Here is a 26,779-nt window from a genome sequence, read left to right as displayed (position 1 = left end):
CGCTCCGCTGCTGGATCCCTGCCACTTGGCCCACAGTGGAAGCAGCATGGCTAGTGCTTACTTGTGCAGGGTATGCTAGCTATGCGAGATAAAGGGGTGTTTATCATAACATTCTCTCTGCCTGTTGCCGCAAAACCCCGACACCCCTCCGAAGTTCAGTAATGAACATGTTAGCGGAGCGTCAGGCGCGTTGCAGTCAGATGTTCTGACACCATTCCACTCGGGCTGCTCCGCAGTCTGCTAATTGAGTCACCCCAACCCCCCTGTGTGTTTATCTCAATGCACAGGTCAGTGAACGGGACAGCGCGCTGACATGTGCACACACAAACACAAGTGCTCAAACTCCCACAGAAATCATTCCGGCAGGGTGCGTTCCTAATGCCAATTTCTCCACATCTGACGCTGGCTGTGTCTCAGCAGAGCCGTGAATCTGCCGACTCAGCCGGCCGCATCCATTTACTTATCTCAACTGGAGATGTTTGGATTATTTCCGCTCCTAATTGTGGGAGTTTTAACAACACTGATAATAATAAGTAATCTGTGCATGAGTATCTGTTTATGACCTGTAACGTTTATGAGTCAAACTGAAGGGTCAAATCTGGCCCAACGTCACACTGTTGATTCCCTGTGAACAGCGTCCGACATCCCATCAATAACAGCGTCTTCCTTGCTGCGTTGACTCATCAAATGCGAGTGTTGCGACTTAGGAGATGTGTGTTACTGTGAGATTCTGTCCGGAAACAAATATGGCGCTTGGAGAAACACCCTTTTCATGGAAACCAGTAAGTTGCACTGGACCACTTTTTAATATTCATTAAAAAGGTTAAAAAATTCAGATGGCAACTGATGGATGTGACATCATCTCTCGGATGTGCATATAGAGAGTTTTTTTTCTTCTTCTTCTTCTTTTTGCGCTACCCAACTGAAGCACATAAATTAGCCTTGCGGGCCGGATTTGGCCCTTGGGCCTCGAGTTTGACACATGTATGACTGTTATGTGATGCTCAAGTGTATATTGTGCTAGACTTTTTTTTGGTGCCACGTCAACATAAGCAAACAGTTGCTAGCTACTGTCGCTCACTCATAAAGCCAGCCAGCCGATTATGAATACATGACACATTAGCCTGAGCAGAGATCAACACGATGTCTTGTTTGCTGTTGTGAATCTCATTTGAAAGCATGTTTGTGTTGGTCAGTGTTAGCGGGGCATCAGCCTGACCTCTGTGTTAGATAGGCGCGTGAGGAATCAGTGTCCGGTCTGAGAGGATGGCAGCTGTGAGCGCGGGGAAGCGGGCGTCGCGCGGCCACCTGTCTCCAGTGAAAGGCTCCTCTGTGGAGCCGAACAGGTGTCAGCGAAGCAGTTAAGCCCTTCAGTGGGAGCGGACGCTGTGTGAATTATCGTCCTTTCTCCGGCGGGCCTCATCAGTGTGAAGGTCATCGCCCAGTCGCCCTCGGCCTTTCCGCTGCTTTCAGCGCCGCAGCTCCTCTTTCCGCCGAGACTCCTCTGTCTTCCTCTCATCAGCTCGTCTGTTTACTCTGGCGGTCCTTTAACCAAACAGCTCAATGAGTCAGTCCACTATACTAACTCCCTTGTGTCGTGTCTGGGGAACTCGCTCACAGCTCATTTTCACATGTGTCAACACGGCGTAAACTCGCTGAGACGTCTTCCTCCCGCCGAACAGGCAAACTATTGATCCTGGGAAGGAAAGTTGCTCAGTCAGGTGGACATCCAGATGGCTCTTTCAGCCCAAGTTGTTTTGGGGATTTATCTTCGGGCTCATTCAGGCAGACCAGACACATGAGTTGTTGTGATGCCCCTAGAACTACCACACATTGCTTCTTCTTCATCAACGCTGTAAAACTTTATTTTGCTTTTAGCATGCATGTAAATGAGGCAGCATCTGTTCTGGTTCGAGAAACTTGTTGTCCTTTATCTCATTGTTGCTCCTGGCAACAGAAGCAGGTTGAAGCATTGCTCGTAGATGAACAATAGTGCTAGTGAGGCGCCATTGAAACAAAGGCGGTGATTTGACGTCAGCCTCTCGGAACAAAGAGCCCGCGTCCACGCGGCAGACGAGTGGACGTCGGCAGGAGGAGCAGTCATATGCAGGCACGTATGGTCCGAGGGCTGGTTTATTCTCAACCTTATCTGCACACGTCCCCCTCGCAGACAGATCCAGGGGGATATGAAAACCAAATCGTGCAGGAGGTGTGATTATAGCTGCGGATAATAGCAGCGGCGCTTGTGTCTGTGTGGCCCGCCAACTGTCTCTCACTCTCTGATACACACACACCTAAAAAGCCCTCGTCGTCCCTCCCAGTTTCCATGGACACAAAAGCACAGGACCTAAAATTGTCACTGCCAGCGATGTGTGTTACCTCTCAGACCTGAATCAGCTTACTGACGACTCGGGGAAAAGGAGCTTTCTGTTGGATGCTCGTGCATCTGAGCTGGAAGCGGCACTTTCATTATATAACAAAGATCCATTTGGATTTATGCTGACATGATCATGACAGCAGTGTTCAATATTTCAAACCAGGATCAGCGCAGCTACGTCAGAGAAACCCCTGACAGTGACGGATGTAAACAAACACACGAGCAGAGGTCGGTTTAAGTCATTCCAACAGTGAGAACTTGGCGAGCTTTCATCCCACATGGTCTGAACTGAGGAAGCAACGACGTGATTTTATGTGTGTCAGTGTTCATAATCGCGCTTGACATCTCTTTGGCACGTGGTCTGCTGCTCATGGATGTTAATTTCCAAAGACGTGCACATGGGAAGTGTCATGAGGCGGAAGATGTGAATGACGTTCAAGACTTGGACGTGTTGGATGCGTGGATTTGGGGCCAAACCTCAAGAGTCTTCGTTTGAATCTCCAGCTCTGGCATTTTTCATAATCATATTCCCCAAAAGGTCATTGTACTGGGAGCTGGATTGGGAGAGTCATCTTAGCTACGGAGCGTCGTGGCAACAAGGCCCTACATCTAAAAAACCATTTTGCCTTCAACAGACAAGCTACTTATGACACGCAGTTCATCTACACGTTTGGTGATCTGATGCTCTGTTGGAGGACATTTTTATCGAAGTGATACTATTGTGAGTACTATTTAATGATAAAAAAAGGCAAGAAGTGGCAACTACTGTGACTGAAAAATGAGTGTGAAAAAAGGCCAGTAAAAATCAGAATGTTTTTTTTAAATACATGAGACTAAATGTTGCTGATTAGAAATATATAATTTTTTTCAAGATTTTTTTTTACTTTATAATCCTGCCTTTGTTGACACGGTGCCAATAGCAGCTGTCAACATGACGTCCCCGAGCTGGCCTTCATCTAGTTTAAAGTTAACTCACAAGCAAGACAAAAAAGATTCTGCTTTGACTTTGCAGGCTTTAAGGTAAGACTTTGACACAGGGCGTCCCCTCCAAGGGAAGATAGGCGGACGATGTCGGGACTCCTGAGATGCGGACCAAATATGGCATCAGAGTTGATAAATTTCAATTTCATCCTAAGAGCTAAGAGCCACATTGTTTTACTGTGTTGCTGAAAAGAGCCACGTCCTACAAATATGGAAGGCTGTAAGGCTCACCTGAACAGCTGGTCACGTGACTTAGAGGCAGTATTGTGGTTAAAGCACATCCCCGTGTGTCACAAGGTTGCTGGTTCTCGTCCGCCGTATGTCTCTTGTTCATGTATTTTTAAAATTCATACATTTTACTGTAATCCTCCTCAAAATATCAAGTGGCGTAGCCAGAAATGTGTGCGCTGTTCATTTTACTTTTTTTTTACTTTTGTATTTTTTGCGTGGCTCATGCTACCAATAATGTCGCCCCAGTCATGTTTATATAGATCTTACTTTTTTGTCTTATTTCCTGTATAAACGATCATCTCAATAGCAACTTGGCCAAAATCGCAGCCAGTTCAGCGGCAAATGAGCTGCATGAAACTGCGGAAAGAGCCACATGCGGCCAAATCTGTCGTAGGGAACTGATTGGAAAAAAACAGGGTGTCAGTTTAGGGCGTCTCAACGCTTGAGAACAGAAAAATCGATCTTGAATGACGTGTCTGCGACTAGTTTTGGGTCAAACTTGGATCTGTTTAACCAAACAAGCCCCCACGTTGTGACCTCCTCTTAGTCTCTGCTTTTATCACTCTGTAAACTTCTAGTCACGATGAATGATCCGGAGAGATCCACCGACTCTTGCTCATTAGTAGCTGCATCACCACGGACCTTGCACATTTGGAGCGGGTGTTCTTCAGGGACCGGCCTAAAATAAAGCTGCTAATGGTCTGCCCACTCCTCAATTCTCACGTGGTCAGGAGGCTGAAATGCCCAGCCAGAACAAGACTGGTTGTCCATCAGCAAGTTAGTCATGAACTGTTTTCTCCTCTTAAATACCTAAAAGCTGGAGTCCTCTGAGTCGTTTCCGCGAGGCTAGCGGCCTCCAGCGCGCGGGGTAAACGGGTTCAGGTTCATTAAAAGATCTGTTGCCTGTAAGATTTTTCTGGTCGGGGGGGATTATCTGCTCTGCCCACCTGCTGCGCTCGCTTCTTCTGAGATGCAGAGAGGGAAGAAATGGAGGTGTCTGTTTGGGCTAGCAGCGATCATTGCGCTGTTAGCGTTTAAGATCTTTGTTTAATGCCGTCATAAATGCCCGCACTGACGCTAGGGCTTTTAATGGCCTGGGACTGATTCGAGATGATGTCATAAATGAGGCCGTTTGGTGTCTGCTTATCTATAAAAACATGAGTTATGAGCGCACGTGGAAGCTACATTTAATTAGCTCCCATGTGTAGTGAGATCATGAAACTAAAGTGTTCCCTATTGACGTCTCGGGCTGGACCTGTCGCTCCTCGGTAAATTACATGTTGCCCAACTTGCTGGTTGAAGCAACTGGACAGTAAAATGGCGAGATAATGGATTAAAGTGGTTGGTAATCGGTGACACGGCAAAGTGAGTGTCATCGTTTTAGACGGGCAAGTGGAAGTGATGCGCCAATTATAAAGGGAGCCACAGTCCTTTAATTTCAAAAGAATAAGCAATTTTTTTATATATGTCAGAGGCCCCACAGATAAAGAACTAAAGTACCTAACTAAAATATAGTATAATATAATATAATATATGATATAGTATGGCTGTAGATGTTTTTCTTTTCTATCCCAAGTATCCAAATGCTACGTGAAGGCTTCTATGGCAGGCGCAGGTGGCTTCAATGGTCTAACATCTGACTCAACCACTTTCATTTAAAGACAAATTGATGTCTTAAATGAGTGGAAATAATCTGAATTAGGTGCACATTTGTCAAACGCAAGGGGTTTAGCATGCAAGATAGAATACACAATCCTGCCAAATCCTTCAATAAATCTGTTTCTTCGATGTGTGGCAAGTAAACAATGAAGCAATGCAACATTCTTCTATGATAAACTTGAATTGATATGTATTTTAAAGCTACTCGGCTGCTAAATATTGAGATATGTCTCATACTATCTCTTGTTCATTTTGACATTGCATTTCTGAACCAGGATACCTGGCGAATGTAATCTAAATATAGTTCTTTGGGAGGCACAATATAGAGCCGTGTGTCTGAGACAGGTACCAAAAACGTTTAGCGTTGTGTGGGCGCAGCCTTCAGGGCTTTTCAAGTCAGTTTTTGATGATGGCAGAAGTGAAACTGCATAGCCTACATTCTGTCACAGTCTCAGCACCAGAACTGTGTCAGCGCTTCTATACCACATCGCTCGTCCAGAACAATGGGCTCCTGAGTCATGATGCCGTTGGAGAACGAGGGAGCTGTTTTTAATGAAACGTGCATCTAGTTGGCACACAGCTCTGCTTTTAACAGGCCTGGCGATCTCAGCACCGCTCCGACCGCCAGCGCTAGCATTCCAGAGGATTAGCGTGGCAGTGCCGCCGATCCTTGAAGCCAGTCGCCGCCGCCGCCGCCGTAGCAGCAGAGAAGTGGCCTCTGAAGCTGAGCTAAATTTAGATCGGCCATCTGTGATTAAAACAGTTAAAGTTTACACACGTCTGGAGGCATTTATAGCATGAAAGCACCTCCATTTGGTTGATCCGCCTCTTGTTCTTCAGCAGGATTTGTCAGATAAGTGACGTTGGCTAGTAAAATGGAGAGTGAAGTGCTTCACACCTACTGCAGCCTTAATAGCAGCTTTAGCACTTTTCCTCTGACTGGTAGGTGATTCTCACGTGTGCGACATGTTAAAGCTCTGGATCTCATTGATCTCAAAGTGCAGTCCTCCACAAACCGTCCTTCAACCAGATCAAACGTTGAGCTTTCTCCGCTTTCATGTGCCGGTCCTCACACATGTGGGCGCGTCTCTTTAGTGGTGGTCTTCTCTTCCTGTGTGGGTGAGGGTGGCTGCACTCATGCATGCAGGAGCGCTGCTGCCCGCACAATTGATGGGGCAGATTTCCCGTATCAAACCCCCCCCCCTTCGTCCCCACCTTCTCCCAGATCAGCAGCAGTTAATGAAAGTGGATTGATTTTCCTGTTCCTCCTGCACACAGCCATATAATCTAGCTGGATGAAATCGACCTGGAAAACAAAAGATCCTCCAGAATTCTGAAACAACTCTTTGCTTTATGCATTTGTTTGCCTGCGCAGCTCCAAAGGAAATAACCTGAGCAGCTATAGACTTGCAAAACAGGGAGGAAGTCTATATCAATTTAAAGAAATATACTTCCTGACTCTGCAGAAACTTGTTTGCTTATTTCCACAATAGGGTCAGAAAGTGTCTTGAAAGGCTTGAAAGAAGGTTTATACTTTGAGCAGCATATGCTAACTGACCCTCAACTCATCAAGTGTGTAAAGTGAGTCACTTACATCTATTTCTTCTACTGTGGTATCATTTCTTCAAAATTTTATCGCAATAATTAGTCATATTAATGAATATTTTTTTGTATTTTGTGTCGTGTTTCCTCTTGTGAACCGCCACGCTCCTAACCATTGCCATCAGAGAGTGCTAGCTCACATGCTAGTTGAGCTATGTTTCAATTTGTGTGTTACAATCTTGGTAAAAGTGGTGACTAAGTGTTGACAATGATCAAATTCTGATAATAACTGTCATGTTTGATCTCTGTGAAGCCACTTATGCAACATGAATCTAGAAACAAACAGCTAACCTGCATAAAACCTTTTTCTGCATAAAGTCGCAATAAAACAGTTCAATAACTTTTTAAACCAGACTCCAATAAGATAAAATGTAACTTTATTTGTAGTTTTGTAGAGTAATGGCTAGTTCCAGTTTTGGTGTCTTGGAGTAAGCAGTACATTAAATTTTGATCTATACTATTTATTGAGCTGATTCAAGCGAACAAGCTAAGCGCGAATTAGTATGGTCACTACAATAGAAGAGGTTTTAATTAAATAAGCAGTATGGGTTCGCGACGCCGGCATCAAAGGCTACAATCATTGGAAACCTGTCTCTTCAAGCTGCTACATTCTGCGCATTGAATCCGAAGGTGTGTTCGTCTCTTGCACGGAGGGAAGCGGCGTAATTATCCCACCAGTGTGTTTACTTGTCAGCGGCGCTGATGCAGAACATCGTCTCGCTGTGTAAAATTACGCGGCGAGGCCAGTTCAGGCCGCCGTTGTCACGGTCAGTGTAAACAAGTGAGGCGGAATAATTGCGGGTCTATTTTGAGGTGTTGTTTCTGCTTGGACATGCAACTGAGAACTGCCTTGCTGTTGTCCGGTCTGAGGTTTTGAAGGCCATCGCACCTACATTTAGGTTGAGGAGGTTGTTGGCGTCTACCATCCTATTGAAAAAACTGTAAACACAAGATGCATTTGTTATTGTAAGGCAGTTTTTATTTGCAAAATTTGTTCAGGACAGTCGGTGCAAAAGCCAGTGACATCTCAATAGGTCTGTGTAAGTGTTAGCATATTCAACTTAGCACATTCATGGTACGTGTCCTGGCGTCCCAGCTACCTGAGAAAAACAAAGGGTCGTGGATGTCCCCAGCGTGAGGTAAAGCCGCCGCACGTTGAGGTATGCGCCGTTGATTATAAAGTTGATTTCAGCTCAACACCCCTCCCCGCCTCCCCCAGCCTCCAACCTGCTCTCCCTTCTCTGCAGCCAGGGATTATAAACTCTTGTAAGTCTTCTCCCCTCCTCACACACTTAAGAATAGATTATCGTATCCCGCAGGCTTCTGCCTGCAGATGGCTGCTCCTTCTCCGTCTGACCCTCCCGCTGCATCTTCCTTCCTCTTCCTCTCCTCCTCTCTTTGTGGAGCTTCCCCTCATCCTCTATCACGCTGCCTTTCTAATAAGCTGCACCTCTGGCGCCCGCGTGGATCATCATCTAATTGTGCGCAAATTCAAAGAGACTGTTGGCCTCCACAAGCTCTCCTGGTTTTTCAGGCAAATCATGCTTTGCTGACAGGAAATACCCATCTGCTTGTAGACATGGGAGTGATGGAGGAAACAAACTTATCGTCAGTCAAACTCATGTTTGAGTCACTAGTGCTGCCGTTATTTTTTGGCTAACTCATGAAGATGTTTTGATTGCATTGTGTTTTTTGCCATTTCAATGACGTCTGTTATTATTATTATTATTTTAAAATCTTTTATTTGCACAAATAGTTATTTTTAAATGTATTTTTCAAATGCTTTTTTGATATTGTTGATTATTTCAGTTTGTTTGTGGTACTTAAACTATTTCTATATATCTTTGTTTTTATTTATTTTATTTTTATTTCCTATTAAATTATTTCCCAACTTTTTTGCCTGTTTTTTTCTAATTTAATAAAAGAAAAAAAATCGATTACTATATTTGAATTTAAATAAAAATAATATTACATTGATTTATTAATTATATACTGGTATTATTTAATTACAGTATAGATACAATGTAAAGACTATTAAAATTAAAAACTAGGGTACATTTTTTTAATTATAAATTTAATAATTTGAAATAAATCTTTAAAAATGCAGAATTATTTCAAATGGGATCTAAAACTAAAGGGACAATTGTTTACAAAATAAATGGTAAATTAACTGATAAACATCATATTTAGGCTGGTAATTTTGCCCTAATACACAAGTTAAAGAGAGTTTAAATTAGGAAGATACACATACATCTCAGCTGTAACTAGTAAACCGTATCTTTTGTTACATAAGTGGTGACATCATGCATTAGCACGACCTCAGGTGCAGCAGTTGCTGTGTTGTTAAAAAAAAAGAATCCATCCTCGGTTATCTTAGTTTCATGTAGCTCGTAGTAAAACGGACTGTAAATGTTTCTATCTTGGTCCAGGCTGTGTCTTGGCGAGCATGATGGAGAGAGTTGTGGAGATGAAGCCAGGGAATTGGGCCAGACTTCCTCCCACACTCACACACACACACAGCTCGAGTAGTAGTAGTGCCTTTCTTCCACTTGCATCATTCTGCCGCCGTTTGGCAAAGCTGCAAAGTAGATTTTTTTAAACTCAGGAAACGTACCATCCTGCTCCACATTTGGAATCTGAACTGACCCATTTGTTTCACACTGAGCCAGATGCGATTTATCTGTGCGATGGTGACGACCTGCAGACTATTGTTGCCGGGCACGTAACAGCTGCCAGTGAGTGACTGACCAGCGCAGCACGTCGGATGGGATTTTACATGCATCTTTAAGTCTGGACGGGCGTGAAAATGGTGTTTCCGAAAGAGAGCCCGACGTTGAGCGCCTCGCTTCCTAAATGAATTTATAGATAATCAAAAATGAGTCAAGTGACACCTGGAGCTTCGGAGGGTCTTTACATAATCTCTGGAAAGTGCAGACGCAGCCTGCTTACCTCGCAGGTATTAAATCCTTCTCAAGTAGCCGCCGCAGCAGCAGCACTGTTATTATTGTCAGTGCCTCCACCTGTCGCGGTGAGAGATGCCGCTGCATGAGGATCTAGTCCTGGAGGTGGATCAGGTTTCTCTCAGGTACTCAGCTTCAGCCTGACATTTGACCTCATTTCAGGGGCCTTTTCAGTCAACGCCCACTAAGTGAGATAAGCCAGTTAATCATGAGGATGAGAGGTGGAGGCTCTTCAGTTAAACGCCTTCTCCTCGAAACTGGAGGGTTTTTAAGGTGAATTGCAAGAGGTCCTTAAAACAAAAGTTCATTCCAGTCGCATAGAGAGAAAGCTGAACGCCTTGAAATTGCAGGCGGCTGACTGGCAGCTGCTTTTTACATCTACTAGAAATCAAATAACTGCGGCGAGACACCGCTTAAGATATTTTTAAACTCCATTAAATCGCTACTAAATGTAAGAAGCAGCCACTGTATTTAATGTCAGCCCAAATATGTCAGTCTCTGAAGCAAAAAAAATCCTGAAATTATACCACAAAAGAAGGGTTTGTCACGTAAACATGGGCTCTTCTGGTCTCCAACCAGATTGATGTACTGTAGCAGCTCTTTAAAGGCTTCCTGAGCAGAGACGCGGGGACTTTGGCTTTGTTTGCGGTTGTGAAAGCCTTTAGTGCGGGCACTGCTGGAATTTAAGGTTTTGTTTGTTTGTGGAAAAGTTAATCCCAGCTATAAAATGAGAAGATAAAACGGCTTTGACTTGCAAGCTGGTGGTGATTTCAGCTCGTGGAGGAAACACCTTAGCTTCCTGGGTATCAGCACTTGTGATGGAACACAGTCAATTGAGTCCTAAGGGAAGTGTTTTGTTATGCAGTTATTTGTAAGTTTGATCTTCAGTGAGGCCAAGAACTTGTTTGGTGTTTGTTATGTATCCCTTTGTCCTCACGGCTTAACAGTCAGTTCACGCCATATTTGTCCGTAAAATTCAACAACCTGATCGGAACACTGGACTCTGGTTAAACATGGCCGACTCCCTTCTATTTCTCTGTGGAATTACCCACCTGATGTCTGCCTCCCTCTCACAGTAACCACCGTTGTCCTTAGACACTTCATTATCGACAAAGTTTACTTTTCTATCTTGCGTTAAGAGCAAGTTTCTGGAGCTGTCCGAGGCCTACAGTCACTTCAGCACTCCCCCTCTTGTGCACCGGTGAGATTAAACCTGAGGGATTTGTTCTTGTCTCCGTCTGCCTGTGCACGCTGTGACCGAGCTCGTGCTAGCATCGGGCTGAATGAATGCTTTTTTAATCTCAGCCTGAAGAGCTGATTTGAAGAATGGAAGGAGACAGGGGTGGGGTGGGAGGACCAATTAGCCATTAGAGGAGTGGGGGATTGTGGGGGGCAGTGACGGTGTTTTTTTTTTTTTCATAATGTGCGTGTTTGACGGTGAATCTCAAAGTGGGCTGAGCAGCTGTAGAGGCGCGTCGGCTCTCCCGCTCCAAGTAGGGGATGAAATTTTAATGAGGTGATTGTATTATACTGCAAACTGTCCGCGACTGAGCTGCTCCCCGGTGACACCCCACTGTCTGGATCCTATGTTTACCCGGCCCGAACCATCAGTGCAAATGTAAGTGTCGCAGCAGTGGAAGTGACAAAAGAAGAGCGAGCTTGTGTTATTCTTGTGGAGAAGTCTTTAGATTGTTACATCATCACCTGTATAAGCTAGAAGCAGCAGATATTGTTTGTCGCTCTCACGTTCGCCATGCAAATGCAAGCTGGGCCTGAGAAGTTGCAGTGTCGATTCTCTCGACTTGAACTGGAGCTTCTCCGTGACCTACCTTTCTCTTCTAATATGCAGTCACAAAGGAGACATGAGAATCCAGCGCCGAAGCCCGGGTGCTCGATTGTGTGGCTCCGGGAGCTTCTCTGCTGCCAGAAGAGGAATCATCCTGACAGTCTGTGACTCGGCTCTTTTCGCCTGTCCACCTCTCTGTGTGTCAGATGACCGTTCTCGCCGAGGCCTCTGGCTGTCCCCCTCCCTGCGCTCGCATCACTATTTTGTTTCCAGAATGAGAAACTGTCGCTTCCTATTTCTCCCCGCTGCGCGGCTGCGGGACAGTCAGCCACTCTCGAAACTTCTTCCTCCTCAGCGATAGCGATGAGTACTGTAAATGATTTCACGCTACACACGGGACAGCGACAGGCTCTAATCGATTGGCCCTCTTTTACAGCCCTTTGTGGCTTGTTAATTGGTCTCCAGCTCCCTGCTGACACAGTGACCTTAATGGAGGAGAATTACTGCTGTCTCGTCATGCATTACTCCCCCCCACCTCCATCCTGCAACACAGCTGCTGGGTGAGGAGCACTGCTGTCCTGTCACATGTCACTATGCCTCCTGGAGGTCAGGTGACTCACAGACAAACCAAACTGAAGCGCTGAGTAGCAAACAAAAACGTCAGGAGGCAGTTAAGGTTCGGTCACGCTGCAGCTCAGATTACAGTTTCGGAGCCACCACTCCTGTGTTTTCCTCACTCACTGTTGTTTGTGCACAATGCTACACATGAAAACATGGTAACTTCCTGCTGATAGTGACATATTCACCTTGAAATCTACAAATTTCTTGATGACTTTTTAAATGTGTTTCCGTTGTTAATTGATGTTTGATGACTTGATGTATAATAAATAATACATGCCGTGGGACAAATCTGCGCTTCTGCCTTTAAAAGTTAAGAGATTCACATTTTCGGTTTCTTTTTTTAAGTGTGTGCGGGATTTCGCTCCAGATTCGTTCCGTCGTTCCACATGGCTGCCACTTCTATTATTTACAGGAGTGAATATTTCATAAGCATCAGAGCAGCAGTAGAGTTTGGAGGAGACGTCCCAGTCAGCTGACACATTTGTACTGGGTTGTTCCCAAAACCAGACTTTTCTGGTGCAACATGTGAAACAACAGTGTTGTGTTCGCACCTGGCTGGAGAAACATCGGAAGGAACACAACTCTGGCGTCGCGAGCAAAAGGAGATAGGTTTTCTGAAAACGTTTTACTTGATCTTGATGCAAATTAACAAAAAAAATCTTATGGTAAATAAGAATGTTATCCTTTGATGATGAACAGGAAACCATTGTTTTGGTTTGGTATTTTAGCTTAGCTTTTAGCAGACAGATCTGAAGCTTGGAAATTTTGAGATTAGCATTAGCTAACAAGGCTGACACTGTTGTGACAGTGGCAAAGAGGAAGAGTGTGTTGCTGGTAGAAGTGCAAAACTGCGTGTGTGCGTCAGAAGTGTTGGGACAAGCCTTGACTTGTTTTTGAAGTGAAACGATAATGATGAAGTGTCATATGGGTGTGTACACGTTCACTTGTTTTGAGACGTCAAAAACAACTTGTACGGTATGAAGAGGAAGGATGTTATTTTCATGGTGACTGGTCAGTTTTGTTCTATGTAAACTGTATTTTAATGGTGTGAATGTTTTTTTTCTTGCAGTGAGGGAGTGTTCAAGTGTCCAGAGGACCAGCTGCCACTGGACTACGCCAAGGTACCACACGCTTGTTTGTTGTCTTATCTGTAAACAATATGTTGCCCTCCTCAAGCTTTCAAATGACATCTTTTTTTTTAATCAAATGCGCCATGACTCTGGAACATAAAAATCCCAAACAAGGATGACAAGAAAAGTTTTTCTGGACTGAGTAAAAACTTCTTGGAAAGATCTGATCTTCAACAGAATGTGACATAACAACATCAACGACATTCTGCTCGACTGAAAGGTTTCAAAAATGAAAATAGATAGAAATTGTGGCAACAATAAAAAAAAAACTCTTTCACAGGAGGAAAAACATAACTTATCTTGACCCAAAATAACACGTGTGGAACAGTTTCTTGCCCGAACCGGAGCTAAATTAAACCAGTGGGCCTTTGCTCTTTGTGCTTTTTCAGGGGCGGTTAGTCAGATTGAGCCCGAGGGGGTTGAAGAGATAGTAGCTAACTGTGTCAGTCGCGGTCACACATGACGACTCTCATGGCGAAACCAGAGCAGAGCGACGCAAGGATTAGAAGGCTAATTGTGAGCTACACATGAGAGACTTTTAAAGAACCAATGGACAGTAAAATGATCATCTCAGAGTCTGAGGACTCTTTTGTCGGCCGCTGATAACAGTCAGCGGGCAGAAGCTGTAGCTAATTCACCATTGTTGCTGTTAGCCACACAATCATTAACCTGAAGTCGGTTACAATGGCCGGGTCTCCTCACGGGAAAGAGTTGCTGGTGGTCCACCTGTCAGACCTTGTTATTTACCAAGTCCCTCAGTCGCCTGTAATGACACAGTGTTGGTGGTCTGCTGTCGAGCTGAAGTGATGCGCCTTGTACTTGCTAGCGCCCAGGACTCGCTTTAAAATAAGAGCAGAGCGTTGTTCATGTAAATTGAGAGACAGTAAATCTGCTTTTATTCTGTTAGCAGCGTCGTATTCAGGAGGATTTCCTGGTAATTTGGGTCATCAGAATATTGAAAATAGTGAAGATTTTACTTCAAAATATCCTAGCTGGCATACACCACGGCTTACAGTGCATCACTCCATTTATAATGCCAGTGTACTGAGAGTATCTGTTGTAGTTTTCCGACGAAGGGTCCCACCTCATTGTGGCCATATGGATGTTTTATTTGGTTGTTTTGGTCATGACCCCGGGTTTATGGTCTTAGGTGAAGGTGGGAAAGGCACACAACAGAAGTGGCGCTGACTACAACACTGACAAACAGAGCACTTCTCACGCGACCTCAGAAATTGGCTTGAAAATTGCTCCTTTATTTAGTACATAATTTAATAATTTCTGATAAACTTCCAATTCCTTTACACTCATGTGATGGCAGTCATCCCGACTCAACCTCAACTCATACTGTTGCCACTGTGAGCAACAATGGCTATAGCAGACTCTCAAATTAGAGCTCCGAAGAGCTTAACCCTCCCTGATCTGCCCGGGACTAAGTTATTAAAAGGTCGTTACTGCCGTCCCCCCGCAGATTCCAAGACTGGAACAATGCGAGTGTGTTTCTCTTGGCTTGAGAGGATTTTCCCCTCCAAGAATTTGATTATGGTGCAGAAACGTCTGCTGTCACTGAAGCATTATCACCGTCTTTACTGTTTGTTTTCCTCAGAGCGAACTTTCCTGTCGCGACATTGGCTGCCAAGTTCCATGCAGCAGCACGTGAGCAGTTTCAGAGCTCGTATTTGTTTAGAGGGCTGTTGTGACATTCTGAGGAAGTGACTTTTCTCGTTTGGCCAGCGCGCTGCTCTTGTGGCAGGCGGCGTGGGGGGATGGAGCGGAGCTGTAAATCCTCAGGACGGAGCACTATTGGGGAATTTGTTGTTGTCTTTGGCTCTAAATCTGACTCCATCGCTCAGACTCGCTGGACCGGAGTAAATCTTTAGCTTTGCGTCGCCTCTCTTTGTCGGTCCCTCTGAGGTCCAGTGGTGTCATGGACAGACACGTTATCACAGCAGCCACTCTGCGGATGGAGCGTTGCCCCATTTTCCTGCGTCAAGCTAATAAGGACAGCACGCTAGAGCTGCTTAAAATATTTAAATTGGCACAAACTCATTAAGTCATCAAGTTTTTGAGACCAACATGCTAGCGAGTCAGTTTCCCACTGCTTAGCTCACTCTACCAAATGCAAACCATGTGTCAAACTCAAGGTCTGGGGGCCAAATCTGGCCCGCCATGTGATTTCATGTGGCCCACAGGAGCCTTAAATACCTGTGGTTTGCTTAAATTGTTAGCTGTTTTTAGCCTTTTGTGCTAATGTAGCATCACACACAGTCTTCTTTGAAGGCTATGTGGGATAGTATATATATATATATATACATATATATACATTTGACACTCCGGCTTTACATCCTCAGATCTACCCAGACCCTGAACTGGAGCAGCAGATCTTGGCGCTGCCCATCCGGTGCATCCACAGTGAAGAGGGCTGCCGCTGGACTGGACAGATGAAGCAGCTGCAGGTCAGTGTATGACCCTCAACACTACCATAATGCTCACATATTTTCCGTGTCATACGCGTTCTCATCCCTTTCTGTCGCCCCCCCCTCAGGGACACTTTTCCACCTGCGCCTTCAACGTGATCCCCTGCCCCAACCGCTGCTCCGTCAAGCTGACGCGTCGCGACCTGCCCGACCATCTGCAGCACGATTGCCCCAAGCGCAAGGTCAAGTGCGAGTTTTGCGGCAGCGAGTTCACAGGCGAAGCATACGAGGTAAACAAAAGCCGCTTTCCACCGTCGACTGGTTTCCAGTAAACAACCTGGGCGATGGTTTTTCACGCCCCTGAGAAAGACGTGTTTGTGAGAGCACGTGTCGCGGTTGACGGCGTTGAGCGCGAGTCTCTGAGCGAGTGTTTTGCTCGCTGCTGCACCTCTGTTATTATTGCCAGCCGGCCCCTCCTCTGTTTACTCTGGACCATGTGCTCCCCCTCTGTGCACACACCGGCTGTGAGCCACGCTCGGAACTACACTCTGCTTTTTATTCCATCACTGTGAACGACTCTTCTGCGAAAAAAAGCTCCATAATTTAAAGCAAATATGAAGTGATGCATTTTGGAAGTCCTGCAATAAATCCATCTCATAACATGGATAAATATTATTGACTTGTTTAATGACTTATAAATAATGGCTTTTAGCATAAAACGACACTTAGCATTAGCATTTTAGCTCAATTCATTTTCAATTTGTAAATTCAGTTTTAGGGGGGTTTAAGCTACACTTCAGCTTTACTGAACTTAACACACCCTCCAAAGTGTAAAAGAGAAGAGCAGTGATGACAAAAGTCACTCACCTCCTGTCTGATGCTTCCACTTACTGAAGTTAGCATGCTACGTTGCTATGCGGTGACAGCATTTAAAAATAAATACACCGACTTGTGTGCATCTGAGACAGTTTTAATGCCTGTCATCAGTGTGATATCAAAGTCTATCTCAAAAATATATATTTCATTTATGCATCATATCTCTACTAAGTGAAAACATCATGGATGCCGGATCTGACTCCACAGAGCCCGTTGTGAGCTGTTATCACCCCCTGTGTTTCAGAACCACCAGGGCGTTTGCCCCCAAGAGAGCGTGTACTGCGAGAACAAATGTGGGGCGAGGATGATGCGGCGCCTCCTGTCCCAACACAGCATGGCCGAGTGTCCCAAACGCACACAACCCTGCAAGTACTGCGGCAAGGAGTTTGTCTTCGACACCATCCAGGTACTGTTTACTTTCATTTTTTACATTTCTTGTGCAACATCTGGCATGATCCGGCTAAAGGATGAGTCATATCCCGCAGCGCAGGTGTCATTTTGCCGTCATCCATCATTAATGTGCCAGGATGTATCAGCGAGCAGGTTGGGCTGCTCCTGCTGTGGCTTCTGCTATCAGCCTATGAAAAGATGAGCCTGTAACTTGACCGTCAGCACAGCTTTTTTTTTTTGTATTCGTGTGAAGTTTTTTTCCTGAAATGGGGAGAGAGCAAGTCCGTGGAGGGTTTGAGATTTGCGTCACAGAAGTGTCTGTGCTGACCCTCATGTCACAAAGAGCGACTTCTGTTGCCTGGCAACCGACAACTGGCCCAGACACTATAGAACACACAAAGGGGTGAAGCGACCCGCTCATCCTTTCTTTGATAGTATTTATAATGAGAAGGTCACATTGTAATTGACCTTCTGTTATTTTCTGTTATGCAAGAATGTGTAATTTGAACTCTGATTTTTGATGATGCTCAACGACATTTTTTAACAAATAACTGCTTCTTTTTTTTAGCAATTTTATTGCAACATCAATTGAAATTCTTGAATAAATTTTGGAATATATTATTCGTATGATTTGACTCACAAACATTTTCTTTCACAGAACCACCAGTACCACTGCCCCCGGTTCCCAGTCCAGTGCCCAAACCAGTGCGGCACACCGAACATCGCCAGGGAAGATCTGGCCAATCACGTGAAAGACAACTGTGGCAGCGCGCTTGTTCTGTGCCCTTTCAAAGACGCCGGCTGCAAACACCGGGTACGTTTTCAAGCCGCATTGGCAAATTAAAGCCCCAACTTACACTCTAGCGTTACTTTATATCGCAAAGTAGTTCTTGTTTTGTTGTGAGTTACGTGTGCATGGACGGATATCTACTCTTGGCTAGCAAATACTTTTGGCAGCCATCGTCCTCAAGTTCAAATGAATAATGGCTGACAATATCTGCTCTCAAACCTGATGTGAAAATCTGATGTTAGCACAACCTAGAGCTTGAATATGCTCTGTTGTGTTGTGTGACATTACAGTAGTGCCCCAGGTTTGGCATGTCCGGTTAAATAAGGATTTACGATTTGAACCGAGCTCAGGGCGCTGGGTATAAACACGCAGTAACCGCTTCTGACCTCATCTTCAAATTAAAGTAAGTAGCAGTAAACCTCCACCCAAAGGCTGTGAATATGGTTATTGTCAAATCCCATGTGCGTGTGTTGGGATGCTGGAATCACAGAGCGCCACATGTGGAGGAAACGTTGGTGAATCTGCAGGTTGAACATCAAAGTAATATTATCTGTTGACCTCATTTTTACGTCCAGTGCTTTAATCACAGTCTGTGATCCACCACTGTGTTTTGGCAGATGCAAAACTTATCTCGATACAGGAGTGATGATGTCATGTATGCTAATATATTGAGGTACTGTGACAACAATATATTGTAATATTTGTAAAACAGTGCCAAAAATTGTTTTCAGAGTAGCTTCCAGTTGTTGTACGTTAGCTGTACGCTACATTGGTGCAGTGGGTTTGTAGGCTTGTAGTGTTCCATAGTACTTTGACTGTCACATCTTTCAAAATGACATGACTTTTTCTGTTCTCCCTTTCGAATGCCGCTGGTAAGGCTCTTCAGATTCATGAGGGTTGAGTTACTTGCTGCCGACTAGTGGTTGGAAGCTTTGGTGAACTCGAAATACGAACCCAAGCATTAATTTAATAAAAATCTGATGTACTTAAAATATTGTGAGAGTATTGCACCAGCAAGTATGGCGATATTTGAGCGTAACACTATTTTCTTACCCAGCCAGGTTGTGATAGCCACGGGATATTTGTTTCTACACAGTGGAGCTTTACAGAGTGATTTGTTATTGTAGCTTTCGTAAATGTTTGTGTCTCCTTCACTGGTTGTAACCTATAAAATGGTGTTTCTCGCACGGGTGTTAAGCTCAAAGGCAGTTTACTTATGTAGTGCATGGAGTACGAATGTTTACTGAGCATGTGTACGTAAAAAGGTAGCACTGTCAAGAGGATGGTAGGTCTGTTGACGCTAGATTGATCAATGCCACATGTTACTTCATTCAAGTGCAGCCATAATCGTGGTTCCTGGCTCTGTTTCTCATCCAGTGTCCCAAACTGGCCATCGGTCGTCACCTGGAGGACACCACCAAGTCTCACCTGACCATGATGTGCAACCTGGTGGGACGCCAGCGGCAGGAGATCCTGGAGCTGCGGCGGGAGATGGAAGAGCTGTCGGTCAGCCACGATGGCGTCCTCATCTGGAAACTCAACGACTACTCGCGCAAGCTTCAGGAAGCCAAACTGAGAAGCAACCACGAGTTCTTCAGCCCGCCGTTCTACACGCACCGCTACGGCTACAAGCTGCAGGTGTCGGCCTTTCTCAACGGCAACGGCAGCGGCGAGGGGTCGCACCTCTCCGTTTACATCCGAGTGCTGCCTGGGGAGTACGACAACCTGTTGGAGTGGCCCTTCTCCTACAAGGTGACTTTCTCCATCCTGGACCAGAGCGACCCCTCGCTTTCTAAACCGCAGCACATCACCGAGACCTTCAATCCGGATCCCAACTGGAAGAACTTCCAAAAGCCCAGCAGCAGCCGCAACTCGCTGGACGAGAGCACCCTCGGCTTCGGCTACCCAAAGTTCATCTCGCACGAGGAGATCAAGAAGCGGAACTACATCCGAGACAACTGCATCTTCATCAAGGCTTCCATAGAGATTCCCCAGAAGATCATGGCTTAGGACCCTTCTTTTTCTCAACATGGCGAGGAAGTGACACTTGAACATTACTCTCCCTTTACATACCCTGCAGCCTCTCCACCACCGAGTTGGACGCGAGTCTGTTTGGCTGTGTGAGCTGACAAGGTCGATGTATCAGAGGAGGAAGTGTTTGGTCTGCAAAACCATCACTCTGTGTTTTTCTTATTGTTTCTTTTTTTAATCGGATGTTTATCACAGTCTACGACAAATAAGCCTTGGAAATCAAACAGTGCCTAGAGAGTTTATCTTAAGTTATATTTTGTTGTATTTGACACAGTACAGTCGTGAAAGGTTGGATAGGAATAAGGGCGACGGGCTTCGCGGAGCCTCTGCACTTGGACCGGAGTGAAAGTTTTGATCTGCAGAAGAGGGAGTCCAGCTTGACCTGACTGCCTTTTGTTGAATGTGCTCACGCATTCAAATCCCATCGTTCCCTCGACGGTATCAGCAAACGAAACCTTTTTGTGAGAGTCTTCCTGTGTGTACAGCAGCGAACGCAACACTCCGATCTTCACTCGTTCCAACTATGTGATGAAAAGTTTTAACCTGTATTAGGGTCACACCTCATGAACCCCCACCCTCTTTAATGTTTCATCTTAATTTATAATGTTTAATGGCAAAACAATCGCCAATAAAATCTCAAAAGAAACGCACACGCAATGTATTGGCATGTGAACTCATCTGGGACTTCACCTGCACAGAAGGTAATTGACCTATCAGCTTTTTATTCCCAAATCCTTTAACGTTGGGAGTTCAATTCTCTTCCTGTAAATCCACTCCGAGCTTGTTAAACTTGCCTGATGCCTGTACAAAAGGAAGTCTTGTTTTGCTAAAAACATCGACGCATCACAACAGTTTTCTAAAGTAGTTAACATATCTCATCAAAATTTTTAAAAAGCATTTACTACAGATTATTTTTCAGTTATTTTTGATCATCGTATATGCTAATAATGCTCATATAGATAAAGTTGTTTATTACATATATGTTTATCAAGACGCTGCTCCTCTTCCGTCGCTAGTTAGCTTGTTAGCATTTACGTTTGCCTGCTCACCAAAAACAAATCGTTCCCAAGAACTAGCTTGAACGCTAACAACGCTCAACGCTGAAGATAAGGAGTTAAATTAGCTGTTAAGCTAACTCAACTGCTTCTGACTCTCAGACATAAAATAGAAAACTGCAATAAAGAGGTGATTAAAAATGAAATCTACTCTGATTTTGGTTCATTAATGAAGTCGACGATGATTATTTAGCAGTTTTATCGAGGACTTTTTTTGTTCTATTACGCTACCTTGAATGCTAACAGTGCATAAGCAGTATGTTTGAAATGAGGAATCTAATTTCCATGACTCAAAAAAATCACAAAAGCTAGCTTTTTCCTTCTGTTATTGCAGCTCATTCACCAGTTATACGTATGAATAAATATATCCATGAAAGCTAACATGCTAAATTAGCAGCTGCACTAACTCCTCTTTTCTGCTGTCCACTGGATTCTATTCCAAAGTCATCTAGTCTTGGTGTACAGATGCAGCCTCAGAAACAGTAAATGTATTGAAATAATGACATGTAAAGTGTTGTTTGTGGAGGGTCACTGTTGCATTATCTGTTCAGTTCGGTTTCGTATTAGGACTAGCTGAATCATCAAAACCAAAAACGATCAAATGTGTGGCCCTAATACGTTGAAATCTGAGGCGTGTTGAGGTGTAGCTTTTAGGGGGATTACAGCGTCATCCGCAAACACTCTCGGCCTGGTGAGGCCTTCAGAGCAGAACAAAAAGCACCTTGTCTTAGAGGTCCAATGAGCAAAAAGGCCAGTCAGACTCGTCGGAGCAAACGTGCATTTAATAGTGAAGGAAAAGCCATGTGGCCTTTTTATACAGTCTGTCCTTGCATGAGGGTGTGGCGGTTTCGGAGGCAGGTCAACAAACACTTGCATGCTTCATGTGATACCACGTGGACCACACTTTGTACTGTAACCTGTTTTCTTGAATTCCTCTCCCATTTTCGGGCAACTTTTGACAACTGACAAAATGTCAAGAGAGAGTGCTTTTATAATTTTGTTTTTGTATTGAGAAAATGTGAACGTCACCTACAAAGACTATGTTTTGGATCATCACTCGGCTGTGAAGAGTTTTGTTTTACAAAGCCGGAGACTTTCGGGACTGTCGGCACCTTTTGCTGTTACCATGGTCACCGCTGTCAATCATCGGCTTCGATATCGGAGAGGACGAAAACTGTTCCAACAGTGGACTCATATGTGAATACTAATGTACAAACCACAGAAGCACATTCTCTCTTTTCTTACTCTTCATGCTCCTGATTTGTCGTCATAATGCCAGCTGATATTTTACAGTGATTCAAAGAACTGAAGCAGATTTTTGTAAGACTCTGTATTTTTCAACAACAACAACAAAAAAAAATCTTGGCTGTTTTGTATACAAACACTTTTCTGTTGGAGAGTCGGGGTTAGACTTTTGGGGGAATTTAAGACCCTTTGACATTTGGATAATATGTTTGTCCGTGTGGTTTGAGCCTCACATACTCTGTATTATTTCCTCTTTATAGTATTTAATTTAAGGAGCTGTCGTGGGTTTTGCACTGATGGCACAAATGTTTTAATATGTTGCTTGATGAGTGCTTGTCAATTTCTTAACTGAAATAAAGTACCATATATTATAGTACGCTCTCACTCTCAACCTTCTTGGTCCAACTCTCACGCCATAGCTGACCTGTGTGCTATAGTGTAAATGTGTGTTTATAGAGTCGAGTTGAAAACTCTGAACTTCCGACAATAGAGCCCAGGTTTTATGTGAGGGAAAGTTTGGGAACACGATAGTTAGCGATGATGGCGTTATGAAGCATCCAATGGATGGCGGCATCTAAATCTTTCTTTGCTTTCAATATACATTTACAGCAGATAAAAAGTTACAATTTCGCCTCTCTATGTGCCGCCATTTTGACTTCCTGCTAACTTATCGTATTAGGAATGTTTTTCTTCGGCCCTCCTTTCTCCAGGTGTGGCCCCTCACTGCAGTCATAGGTCCAAGGGGGAACTGAATTGCCTCTTGAGTATCACATTAAGTGTCGCCAAATCGCATTCAGTGTGAATGTGCGACTGGTTGGTAACACGGTGCAAGAGATCATATTGATATCTGAAGTTGTGGCTTGTTTTGCGAAATGAGCCGACATCAGCAGAAACCCAACTAGCGGAGGACAAACTTTCAAATGTTTTATTTCTGCTTTTCTTTTATCTAAGTACAGTAGGTTAACTCAGTTCAGACACTAGTGTTTATTTGAGAGCAAATTTTATGTTGTAACTTCTGACGCAGCTAATCCACCACACCCACACTCTCTTCCTCACCTCCTTTGATCTTTATACCAAATGATTGACCCCAATATCGACTATGATCTTTCGATATTCTCAACACTTTTACAGTGCTGACTGATGGACACAACACATTCACTGATTTATTTGGAGTTGTCACGTTGAAGAATCCGAGTGGAAACACAGGCAGTGAGTCTCTCGTGGGCCTGTTAAGAGTCCGAGTGATGGGCTACCCAGATGGAACTACAATTGTTTAAAGGCGAACTGTAGGAGAGAAGTTTGACACTCTTCATTCTAGACAAACAAACTGGAAGCGTGACCGAAATTGTGAGGAGCAGACAGGTTTCGTCTGGATGGTGACGGCGAGTTATGGGTGCTAAATCACGACAGCATGAAGTCGGGTTCTTCTCCGAGCTGTCGGGTCGTCCTGACATCTCGACTGGAGAATGAGTCACAGTCCAGCAGTTCGTGACAGACTTCCTGCTATCAGCTTCCTCCCCCAACATCATAAACACCCACGTTTTAGACTTCAGTCTCAGTTTGTCCCTGTCAGATCGACAAACCAAAACCAAACTGGGATTTTATTCCTCAGACTTTCAATGAGCTGCTATAGGAGTGGATCCTCCGCCCGCCTGGACGCATGAGCTCTGTAATTTAGCTTGACTCTCACTCATACCGGAGCTATTTTAACTAGCACTGCAGTCACTGTGTCAACACACAAATGGCTTCTCTGTCATCGATTAAAAGCACGTTTATTGTTTTATCACCCTGCGAGAGCCACAAAGGCCAATAAAAGTGGAAGAATAACAGGATGTTTTGGGTTATTTTGAGGCACGTATTGAACAGTCGGCTAGCGTTGCTATGCTATGTTGCACTATATTTTAGTACAGTGTACTAAATTACTGTAAAGTGGGATATCAAGGATTTTAGGGGACACATTGTGTACCTCATTGGGATTCAAGCCTTCCACATTACCATGGATAATAATGGCTTTAAAAAAACGTTTCTCGAGTGACCATATATTTGCTCACTATTTCCCACAGATTTTGTACACACTTGTGCCTGTCACCTGCAGGGAAGTTTGGTTAGCGAGAGCAAACACATGACAGAGGGCAACGCTGACATTACCTTCATGGATGCTGTAGAGTTGAACAATGAGTTTGTGTGCTGATGAACTGGGTGATGTGACGCCGATGGTGATCCACAACACAGGTTTCGTTTAGATCAGAAAAACATCAAAGACTACACAAACCTTAAATCTTCTGTTGAGAATTGAAACATGAGACTGAAGACTTAAAGAGGAACATATACACAGCATCGTGAGAAAGAAAAAAACTGAGCCGCAGTGGATTCCAATATCCAGAGGTGAGTACAGTAGCCAAAAACTACACTCAAGAAAGAGTGACAAACCATGTGCGAAAAGACCAGACCGAGCTGCTTGTTTTTGTCATGTCAGCTATTGGCATATCTGTGTAGCTTTGTGACACAGGTACTGCCTTGAAAACAATTCTACTTAGGATTAGACAGAGCAGATACACACGTTTCTTGGGGTCAGACGTGGAATTGTTTTGACCTAAATTTGCGCTCCATTACATAGTGTTAACCCGTTTCCAGACGTTGAATCAACAGGAGCGTGTCATTAATCATCATTAATTCACCGACATTACTAGCTGATCTCGTCGCTGAGTAGTTAAATGCGTCTGAGTGGAAGCATAATATTCAAAGAAACAGTCTTTTAAAGAAAAGCTCCTCTCAGATGACACTCAGGGTCGACAAAAAAATCTGTGTGAATTTCTTCGCTACAACACATGTGAAAAGTCGGGTCAGGTTGTTGTGTGGTCAGAACCGGTGATCTAACTTCGGTTCAAGTCGAACACTCGATGATGTTGTACGGGTCTGCGATACTGTTTTCATCCTTCAGTCAGATTTATTTTTTTGTAGGTTTTTTTTGTACATGTGCACCCACCTATTCATGCGGCATCACTCTTTACAAACAGCTCTATAAATTACTTTAAAGTAGAGTAAATGTAACTAGTTACTACCCACCTCTGCTACCATCATTGTGTGCTTCCTGTATGAAAGAACGTCTGAAACCATGAGATTGAACCAAAGTCTCTCAGATTCTCACATTGCTTTTTTGAGCCTGGACATGGAGAAGATGTAAACACAGCAACCACTAGCAACCCATCTAGATCAAGTGGGATTTCAGATCAGATTTAAATGTGTCCCGTGGTTACAGACAGCTGACTTGTATCCGAAGCAAAAACACATATACTATTACCACGTATCCATGTGGGAATCTGAATTCAATCTGACATCATAAAACATATTTTAAAGGCAAGTGTGAAGCGTCCCTAAAGGGATTCCTCAGACGCTGTTTTTTGAGGACTTTATTGGAGTGCATGGTTACGTTAAAAATCCCCCAGCCTTGTTATTATAAATTTGATAGGACGGCGTCGGAGAGGGAGAGAAATCGGAGGAGTGAGGGAACAGACGGCGGAGACGGTGAAGCAAAATGTGATGCATTTTGAGCAGGCAGTTCTATTTTTTGGGGGGTTTTCACAACAATCTGGGTCACTCGTGAGTGAAGTTTCTATCCGGCCGTCTACAGTTTCCTCCTCAGCTCGGCTCGTGAGCCAGAGGAAGCGAGGGCGACGCCGGCTTTGAAGAGGAGCCAGGGGTTTGCATTAGCTTGCACTTTAGATGGTGTTTCATCCTGGAGGATTTAGGGGAGGAGGGAAATGAGCTTTTAGAGTCATTGAGAAGAACACAGTTACGGTATGGGCCCTGCTGAAGATTTCGGAGTCTCTCCCAGCCCCCTTTTATTTCCTACATCTGTTTTCAGGAACAAAGCTCTCTAACTGCTCCTCGTGTTTACGCTGCACAATTTCCTCACTGTGAGCGGAATCATTCATTTCAGGGAGGGGTCCTCCTGCCAGGACAGTCCCCTCTGTCTCCTCTGGGGTAAACATGGAGTACAAAAACACAGCGAGCCTCAAACTTTCCTGGCAGGGGACGCAGACGCAGCAGTCTCATGTAGCTTCAGGGCGATGCAGCATGAAAATAGTAACTGTTAATTACATGTTCGGCTGTTTCCCATGAAGAGCAGCGTCACGTGCAGCGCTGCCTTCTCCATCGACGGGCCCTTAGATAGTCGGGTCAATCATTGGCAGGTAGAGTCACGTTCTTGCACACACATCAGGGTCAGCGAGCTCAACCAACCTTTGGTCAACATCTGTCGCACTAGCAGGAGCGGGAGGAGGAGATGAACCCATGAGGTTTTCCCCTCCAATAAAACAAAGCAGATGAAAGAGGTTGTGGTTACGAGGAGTGCCATGTTGTCCCGCATGCTCCACTTGGACAATAATACCTCTGCGGGGCGGCCGACGCTGGAGACAGAACGTTTAATCTTTCCAGCAGACGTCTCCGCAGCCGAGTTTTCCGAAAAGGTTGTGTCCAAAACTAGCATGATGTGATCAGCTGGAAGTCTTCAAAGCTCAGGTATTTTCAAGATTTTTTTCGGTGTCGAAGTCTCAAGCGCAATTGAGAAGGAAATCCTTTATGTGTAGACCCGCACAGTGTTTGTAAACAGTACGCATGGTTGCACATAC

The 26,779-nt window shown here is 44.5% G+C and overlaps 1 protein-coding gene across 2 annotated transcripts in view; it reads left to right on the top strand.

Annotated features, from left to right (window-relative positions):
* The window catches only part of traf4a (tnf receptor-associated factor 4a), a 30,331-nt gene extending 7,810 nt beyond the window's left edge, over positions 1-22,521 (top strand). Inside the window, exons 1-7 of one of the 2 annotated variants that reach the window (XM_053872825.1) lie at positions 1,553-3,397; positions 13,287-13,338; positions 15,696-15,800; positions 15,890-16,051; positions 16,882-17,043; positions 17,686-17,841; positions 19,195-22,521. In XM_053872825.1, the coding sequence (XP_053728800.1) occupies positions 3,309-3,397; positions 13,287-13,338; positions 15,696-15,800; positions 15,890-16,051; positions 16,882-17,043; positions 17,686-17,841; positions 19,195-19,827 (1,359 nt within the window). In that variant the 5' untranslated portion in view covers positions 1,553-3,308 and the 3' untranslated portion in view covers positions 19,828-22,521. Of the gene's footprint in view, positions 1-1,552; positions 3,398-13,286; positions 13,339-15,695; positions 15,801-15,889; positions 16,052-16,881; positions 17,044-17,685; positions 17,842-19,194 lie in introns of those variants that run through there. The other variant, XM_053872824.1, reaches the window with a different exon arrangement.
* The last annotated feature ends 4,258 nt before the right edge of the window (positions 22,522-26,779 follow it).

The sequence above is a fragment of the Synchiropus splendidus genome, chromosome 8 (assembly GCF_027744825.2).
Source record: "Synchiropus splendidus isolate RoL2022-P1 chromosome 8, RoL_Sspl_1.0, whole genome shotgun sequence".
NCBI lineage: Eukaryota > Metazoa > Chordata > Actinopteri > Syngnathiformes > Callionymidae > Synchiropus > Synchiropus splendidus.
The sequence above is the reverse complement of the archived record's forward strand: the minus strand, read 5'-3'. Positions and strand labels throughout refer to the sequence as shown.